The 8,497-nt window shown below is 49.6% G+C and overlaps 2 protein-coding genes across 2 annotated transcripts; one reads left to right on the top strand and one right to left on the bottom strand.

Annotated features, from left to right (window-relative positions):
- LOC8077161 (subtilisin-like protease SBT1.9) lies at nucleotides 1,588-4,188 on the top strand. The gene has a single exon (XM_021447993.1). It carries the CDS (start codon nucleotides 1,642-1,644, stop codon nucleotides 3,961-3,963), a length of 2,322 nt encoding a protein of 773 aa, XP_021303668.1. The 5' UTR covers nucleotides 1,588-1,641; the 3' UTR covers nucleotides 3,964-4,188.
- On the bottom strand, nucleotides 4,830-8,220 carry LOC8077160 (3-hydroxyacyl-[acyl-carrier-protein] dehydratase FabZ). Its single transcript, XM_002439815.2, has 4 exons — nucleotides 7,897-8,220; nucleotides 7,713-7,773; nucleotides 5,956-6,100; nucleotides 4,830-5,313 (listed from the first exon to the last, which is right to left on the bottom strand). Exons 1-4 carry the CDS (start codon nucleotides 8,105-8,107, stop codon nucleotides 5,062-5,064), a joined length of 669 nt encoding a protein of 222 aa, XP_002439860.2. The 5' UTR covers nucleotides 8,108-8,220; the 3' UTR covers nucleotides 4,830-5,061.

Below are 8,497 nucleotides of genomic sequence, written 5' to 3'. Positions count from 1 at the left end.
GGCGGCCGCGCGCAGGCCAATCGGCAGTCGTGGAAGCATCAAGTACTGTACGTCTGCATCCAAATTTCCATCGGTTGGCCATCGCTGTCGTCCGGCCGGTGTCTGATATTCTCAAGAGAGATTAAGATAATGTAGCTGATTTTAGCTGAACATATCTGAACCACCGACAGCCCACGAGGACAGTGCTTTGTATCCTCAAGTCTATATATATAGGCCAGTCTCAATGGGGTTTCATTAGAGTTTCATGCACATTAAATATGCTGATGTGGCGCTATATTAATGAAGAGAGAGATGATAAGAATTTCATGGGAGTAAGAGTAAGTATTATAGTAGGCTGTAAGCCAGCTAAATGCTGAGGTGGAGGAGAGAGAAGAGGAGAGAGAGTAAAAGCGGGCTATAAACTTACAGCCGACTTAGACACAAAAAACAAAAAAATCTGTGAGACAGACAAGTGGGCCGTGCATTAATAGTGATGAGCTAACCCTTATATGAGTGGGCTGCAAGAAGGCTGTAAAGAAGTCTTACAGCAGTTTCATCTCATGAAACTCCTATACACTGTTTCCAAAATATAAATGTGTTGGAAACTGTGTTATGAAATTTCCATTGATGATGGCCTAAGGGCCTCCTGTTCCTACGTGTAATTCCTTTAGGAGTAGACTAGACTTTGTCCTTTGGCTTTTTAGGAGGTGACGAGTGCACAGCCCACTCAACGATCGACCTGCTGTACAGGTTGTTCCATGTTCTATGGCCGCCGCTCTACAGAGCATGTTTGGTTCGCGTATGAACTCAGCCTGGCTTGCGTGGGAGGAGCTTGGGCCCAATGCATGCAAGAGTGTGGTGTTTGGTTGTCTGTTTTCACGAGTGAAGTTATTCCAAGATTATGTTTAGTTGATCGCATGAGAACGTCTCAATGCATGTTTCATCGAAGTGTCATGCATATTAAATAGAGTGCCACATAAGCAAAATTACTGACTTGGCAATGTCATTACTGACTTTCTCCAAAGCGTGGCTGAGGGGGGTTCCTTGCATGCGCAGAGCTTGGCATGATAGATACGCGAACCAAACAAACGTATGTTCTGAAGAGCCTGACCAAGGCCTGATGATGCACAAACGCACCCTATTTGTTCGTTCATCGTGTTGTGAAGACTAGACAAGTCTCCAGTTGAAGTGTACAATCAGCACTAAATTATCAAGGTTTGTTTCGTTCTGATCATAGGAAGTTAGGAACATGCCAAAGACATAGCAATGCATGCACTCCCGGTAGCTGCACCATACGCTATCATGCATATAGCCCCATACACTTGTAAAGTTGCAGCGCACGCAGTTGCGGGGTACAGCAGTACGCGACACATCGTCCAGCTCCACCGCGTGCCTCGCCTCGCAACTCGCAATTCGCCCCAAGCCGAAGCACACGATCGACACGGTGCCTGCCCATCCCGGCGCGCCGGGCTGTTCCCCAACAGGGACTAGCCAACCACCGGATCGAGTACGACCCGTCGTCAGTCGTCAAACTACTGAGAGCATCCATTATACGCAATGTAACCACGTCCTACGTGTACGTGGCGTGTCCCCATCGTTAAATAGCCGCCGGTCCGGTGCACGACGTCGCAGCGCGTCTCACAATCGTGTGCCGGACACGTAATGGCGGCCATCGTAGTCACTCTCCTCCGCTGCATGGCGTGGCCGTGGCTGTCGGCATTGGCATTGGCATGCTTCGCCTTCGCCTTCGCGACGCTGTGCGCGTCGGCTGAGACGACGGCGAAGCCGTACATTGTGCACATGGACAAGTCGGCCATGCCGAGGGCGTTCGCGAGCCACCAGCGGTGGTACGAGTCGACGCTCTCCGCGGCCGCCCCCGGCGCCGGCATGTACTACGTGTACGACCACGCGGCGCACGGGTTCGCGGCGCGGCTGCGGGGCGACGAGCTGGAGGCGCTCAGGCGCTCCCGCGGGTTCGTGTCGTGCTACCCGGACGACGCCAGGGCGGTGCGCCGCGACACGACGCACACGCCCGAGTTCCTCGGCGTCAGCGGGTCTGGGCAAGGCGGGGGGCTGTGGGAGACGGCGGGGTACGGGGACGGCGTCATCGTCGGCGTGGTGGACACCGGCGTGTGGCCCGAGAGCGCCAGCTTCCACGACGACGGCGGGCTCGCGCCGGTGCCCGCGCGGTGGAAGGGCTTCTGCGAGTCCGGCACGGCGTTCGACGGCGCCAAGGCGTGCAACCGGAAGCTCATCGGCGCGCGCAAGTTCAGCAACGGCCTCGTCGCCAACGAGAACGTGACCATCGCCGTGAACTCCCCGCGCGACACCGATGGCCACGGCACGCACACCTCGTCCACGGCCGCGGGATCGCCGGTGCCCGGCGCGTCCTTCTTTGGCTACGCACCGGGCACCGCGCGCGGCATGGCGCCGCGCGCTAGGGTGGCCATGTACAAGGCCCTCTGGGACGAAGGCGCGTACCCGTCCGACATCCTCGCCGCCATGGACCAGGCCATCGCCGATGGCGTCGACGTCATCTCCCTCTCCCTCGGCTTTGACGGCGTACCGCTGTACCAGGACCCCATCGCCATCGGCGCGTTCGCCGCGATGCAGCGGGGCGTGTTCGTGTCCACCTCCGCGGGCAACGAAGGCCCCGACCTCGGATTCCTCCACAATGGCACGCCGTGGGCGCTCACCGTCGCGTCGGGTACGGTGGACCGGGAGTTCTCGGGCGTCGTCACCCTCGGCGACGGCACCACCGTCATCGGCGAATCGCTGTACCCGGGCAGCCCGGTCGCGCTGGCGGCCACCACGCTCGTCTTCCTCGACGCGTGCGACAACCTCACGTTGCTGTCCAAGAACCGCGACAAGGTCATCCTCTGCGACGCCACCGCCTCCCTGGGCGACGCCGTCTCGGCATTGGAAGTGGCCCAGGTGCACGCGGGCATGTTCCTGTCCAATGACTCGATCAGGGTGCTGTATGAGTCGTTCTCGTTCCCGGGCGTCATCCTGAGCCCGGAAGACGGGCCCCTGCTGCTCCAGTACATACGGAGCAGCCGCACGCCCAAGGCGGCGATCAAGTTCGAGGTGACCATCCTGGGGACGAAGCCGGCGCCGATGGTGGCGGCGTACACGTCGCGCGGCCCGTCGGGGAGCTGCCCGACGGTCCTCAAGCCGGACCTGATGGCGCCGGGCTCGCTGATACTGGCGTCGTGGGCGGAGAACATCAGCGTAGCCTCCGTCGGATCAACGCAGCTGTACAGCAAGTTCAACATCATCTCCGGCACGTCCATGGCGTGCCCGCACGCGTCCGGGGTGGCCGCGCTGCTCAAGGCCGTGCACCCGGAGTGGAGCCCGGCGATGGTCCGGTCGGCGATGATGACGACGGCCAGCGCGCTGGACAACACCGGGGCGTCCATCAAGGACATGGGCAACCGCAACCACCCAGCGTCGCCGCTGGCGATGGGGTCCGGCCACATCGACCCGACCCGCGCCGTGGACCCCGGGCTGGTCTACGACGCCGCGCCGGGGGACTACGTCAAGCTCATGTGCGCCATGAACTACACGGCCGCGCAGATCAGGACCGTCGTCACGCAGTCGCCGTCGTCGTCGTCGTACGCCGTGGACTGCACCGGCGCGACCCTCGACCTCAACTACCCGTCGTTCATAGCGTTCTTCGACCCCAACGGCGGCGCCGTCGTCGAGCGGACGTTCACTAGGACCGTGACCAACGTCGGCGGCGGGCCTGCGAGCTACACCGCCAAAGTTACGGGCTTGAGCGGCTTGACGGTGATCGTGAGTCCGGAGAAGCTGGCTTTCGGCGGCAAGAACGAGAAGCAGAAGTACACGCTTGTGATCCGGGGGAAGATGACGAGCAAGAGCGGAAATGTGTTGCATGGTGCGTTGACGTGGGTGGACGACGCGGGCAAGTACACCGTCAGAAGTCCCATTGTCGCAACCACCGTGAGCTCAGATCAGTTTTAGAATCCGGACGTACTTATATCATATAGCATATTTGCATATATATTTGTTCAAGTCGATATAAGCTTGAGGCAAGTAAAAGCTAGCTTGACAACAACTGAGCAAACAGAATTGTTCAGTATGAAATTTGCTTTGCATATCATTTATGAGCTTAATTTCAAGTGACCACAGTAATTGACCTTTTAATGGTCATACGTCCATCATTTATGTACTCAAATGCTTCTTTCAGTGCCGAAAGTGCCGCTTGATGAAAAAAAAAGAAGAAAGTGAAGCAGCTCAGATGACCTTGTCGTAGCTAAGTAGACGACAGGTGATTATAAGCATGCTTTGATTTCCATGTAATCCGCTAAAAATGGACGACGACTTACTACATGTCACCTTACCAACACGACTCAAAGCAAACCAAATTTTATATGATTAACCTTTCTTCCATGCAACTAATGAGATTTCTAGAGCTGCTTTGCTGTCCGTTGGGACTAGGGGCCCGTTCAGCACAGAGGTAAAGCTGAGCTGTTTTGGAAAAAAAATGTTTGGCAAAACAAGTTCATCAATAACTTCATGCATATATGAGAGAAATGGAGAGAGAGTTAGAATAAACTACTTTTTTCAACTTCATCTCAACTCATGTATTTGTGAGAAGAGAAAAAAACTACTTCACCGATGAGACAATTTTGGAAATGAGTGTTTGAAAAAGAAAAGAAAAAACAACTCACAAGCAGGAAAAATAGTTTCATGCTTTCTAAAGATATCTTAGGGTGTGTTTAGTTCCCCATAGAATGCAAAATGCACATGTGTGTTTAGTTTTATCCAAAATACCAATTTTTTTTCTTGTGCTTGTGGGGATGGGAAAGGCAAGGAGCGAGTTTCTATTTGTTCCATCGACAGTTGTTGTAACCTTAGAGCCGTTACTCATAATATTTTTTCTTAACAAAATTTGTTTACCATGTCCAATTTTGATCTTAGGCACTCGACCAAGACTAGAAGGCAAATCGCTATTACAGACACAGTTCAAATTTAAGCTGGAAAGGCGATTTCACACTAAAAACTGCAATACTTGTCTCCTTCCTTCACTCTGATCCAGTATTGACGTGTCTCCAGCCTTCACTCTGATCCAGTAGCCATCAAGAACTCTCCTTCGCATACTAGGTCGGCACCAACGTAAGCTTTCCCTTCCATCTTTGCAATTCCGAATCTCTTCTGCAGCTTGATCAGAGTCATTCTCATGATCAAGGTGTCTCCAGCAATCACAGGCTTCCGAAACCTCACTTTATCCATCCCCGCAAAAAAGAAGTTCTCACGAGATCCACCTACTTCGGGCTGCAACATCACTATTCCTCCAACCTGGGCCATTGCCTGCAAATCACGGTAAAAAATTGTCTCATAAAAGTTAATCAGAAAGTTGTTTGCTTGAGACAATAAGCAGCTGCAATGTCTTCAGAAGAAACACAGAACAGAACAGAACAGAACAGATGCTGCATAAATAAACTTGTATACCAAAGATTGGACCTTCTATGCTATTGTTATTCCAAAATGCATCAAGCAGAAAAATTGACCACACTTGCTACCTTAGCTTACATCCTATATGTAAACACAAAGGCCCAAGTCATACCGATCCCTTGAAAGTATAACTTGCAGTTGATTGTCTCGTCAGGTTATTCATTCTGCAACAATCTGAAAGACTGAAACTACGTCTTTGATTGAGATCAGTAGCACTTTTACAAAGGTATGAAAATGCAGGAATAGACTCACTGATTGACAAGATCCAGCACCAATGGTCTAGCATTCATCAATTCATAGCACACTTGTGATGAATTCAACTAAATGTATTCTGATTAAAGCAAAAAGCCTGGTACTCTAAGACTTCAACCAGTAGTTTTAAAAAAAATGCATGGTGCTGCAACATCGATTTCATCTACAGCTCAATAATGATGAAATACTTGCATCTCAGTAGGCAATGTAGGTATCAAAAAGGGGCAAAATGGGAATACTGTATACCTCAACCATAAGAACACCAGGCATTATGGGTCGTTCAGGGAAATGCCCCGGGAAGAAGTTATCATTTATTGTCACATTCTTGATTGCAACAGCATATTCTCCTGGTTTGTAATCAATAACTCTGTCAACCAGAAGAAACGGAAACCTACATGCACATCGACAAAGAATAGCAGCACTTAAACACAAAAAATGGAAGTTGAGTATCTTCACTGCTTACAAAAACTAAAATTGGTAGCAGTGGCCTGTGGCGACTGGTGTTAGCAGGATCTTCCATTGACTGATCTTTATATGCATATGTATGTGATGAAAAGGATCCTATATGATTCCATTGTGTCGTGATATTGTAACAAAATTACTTCTATGACTAGATTAGAGGGAGTTAGTGTAGAGAATCACCACACACCGAATGTGGGTGGGGAGCCTTTCATATATAGTGCCAATTAGGCATACATGGAAGGTACAAATACAGCAGGTTATCACCTGTACATGGAAACTAGGCAATACTTAGCAACTAGCTAATCTAGGGGATCTCTCTAATTGATCCTGATATATACATATCCTAATAATTAGTAAACATGTTTAGTAGATAATGACTATACTCCATTTATTTGAAAACCATGGCAACCAACGAGCACCCGACGACTCACCTATGAAGCATCAGCACTATGGCTAGGAAATACACAAAAAAGCACGGGTACGTTTAATTTTACAAGGTGTGAGTTGGCTTGGTATGGTCCTCCAAAGTCCAAACTGAAACTTCACTAGAAATATCTCTTGTATAATAATTTCCACAATAAAAAAATCACGACCATATAAACAGAATTTGAAATAAAAAAAAGTATAGATGCACCACTTCTTTTATCACTCAAAAAATACATAGTTAACCTAAAAATTTAATGGCAATCGCTGTTAAAAAGAGACTTAGAAGACTTGGAATGTGCAGTGGCTAGACTAAATTGAACATTTCTGTATGCACATGTGCAGCTCTATTGCTCTAACATATTTTCTTTAGAGCATTGGTCAATAACGCATTTACAACAGAAGGCAAAAATGATGTCATTTGGTCATCATCAACCACAACCGTTGTTTAAGAAATGTTAATGATTATCTTTATTATGACAGTGGTGCGGGGTTATTTATTTATTTCATTTTCACAATCCACATTAACTCGAATCAAAATAACAGGGGTGAATCCATCAGAGGAGGGAAGTTAGACAAATAATCAGCTTCAAAGGTAGGAAGTTCGTTAGAAATCAAAGCAATACAATATACAAGCAAATCACATGATCAGCTTTTGGTCTCTAGTCCTGGGTGATTATGTTGTTGGTTTCATTTAGTATCCAGTTTTTGTTTTTTTTAAGTGCCTGGCCGTTAACTTGGTTGAATTTGGGTCTGCTTGTTTGATGGTGGGGGTTTGCGCCTCATGTGTGCCTGAAAACTGTCGGGATGTTGGCCTTTAGGCTGGTTTATAGGTTCTGTGATGTCGGAGGTTTATGCCTGAATGCTGTATTTCCGTGATTCGAAAAAAAAATCACATGATCAGAATTTAATTCTTAGGCTATAAAATCTAGCATCCAGTTTACAACATACAAGTCATGCATTTTTTACTGACAAAGCCTTAAAATTCCAATTAAGAAGTTCTGTACCTACATTTCGCACACTTTTAGACATCTGCTAAGCAAATCTAGGCACATAGTAAGCCACAATGAAAAAGTTAGGAGCAAATGAGCAGATAACACCCACAATAATTGACTCACCTATGTGGCAGGATGTCACGGATCTGGTTGATGTCCATGACAGTTGGGAAGGGAGGGAATCCTGAAAGGGGATCACACCGCCCCAGTAAGCACACGCATCAGTATTAAACATGTCCGAAAAGCAACAGCAAACACAAATGAAACGACAGGCAAAGCGAGAAGAAGCGGAAGTACAGTCACCGACTTTTCTCTATGGGCGTCTCGGCCTCGACCTTGTCTCCGGCCGCAGCGCGCCGCGCGACGAGCGGCCTGCCTGAGGGGGAGGGCGCAACGAAAGCAGGCGCGCGGCGGCGGGGCCGGACGGCGAGGCGTGCGGGGAGGAGTGGGGCGGTCGATAGGGAGGCCGGCGAGATGATAGAGCACGGGGATCTCGACATCGCCGCGGCGGGTTCCATCGGCCGGGAAGGGGAGGGGAGGAGGGGGAGCGGAAGCTCGTGCTGTTTTGAAGTTGAAGCAGGGCGAGGGGAGGAGAGCGGCGGGCGCGACGCGATGTCGATGCGTACGAGGTGGCAAGTGGCATAGGTCGGAACAGGGTTTTCAGCCGGGCTTTGGAAACTTCAGCCCAATTTGGATCAGGGGGAAACTCCAAAATTTTTCTCTCCGTCTCCTTTCTAGTGGTTCATTTTTTTAGATATGTAAAAAAAATACTTCTCAACTCAAATATCTGTTGAGAAACGCTACACTTGGAAACATAGGATAGTATCCTTTCTACCGTGATTTAGTGATCACTTATGATTATAACATACTCCTTCCGTTCCAAATTAAACCATTTTTTCTGTAGTAGT

This window comes from Sorghum bicolor, chromosome 9 (genome assembly GCF_000003195.3).
Source record: "Sorghum bicolor cultivar BTx623 chromosome 9, Sorghum_bicolor_NCBIv3, whole genome shotgun sequence".
NCBI classification, from domain to species: domain Eukaryota; kingdom Viridiplantae; phylum Streptophyta; class Magnoliopsida; order Poales; family Poaceae; genus Sorghum; species Sorghum bicolor.
The sequence above is the reverse complement of the archived record's forward strand: the minus strand, read 5'-3'. Positions and strand labels throughout refer to the sequence as shown.

What these genes read in the sequence shown, in the direction of transcription:
- LOC8077161 (XM_021447993.1), top strand. Translation starts at nt 1,642, where the DNA reads ATGGCGGCCATCGTAGTCACTCTCCTCCGCTGCATGGCGTGGCCGTGG.
- LOC8077160 (XM_002439815.2), bottom strand. Translation starts at nt 8,107, where the DNA reads ATGGAACCCGCCGCGGCGATGTCGAGATCCCCGTGCTCTATCATCTCG. An exon ending in CGTGACATCCTGCCACATAG is followed by an intron (nt 6,101 to 7,712) that starts GTGAGTCAATTA and finishes ATGTGCATGTAG; the next exon opens with GTTTCCGTTTCTTCTGGTTG. An exon ending in CTGGTGTTCTTATGGTTGAG is followed by an intron (nt 5,314 to 5,955) that starts GTATACAGTATT and finishes CGTGATTTGCAG; the next exon opens with GCAATGGCCCAGGTTGGAGG.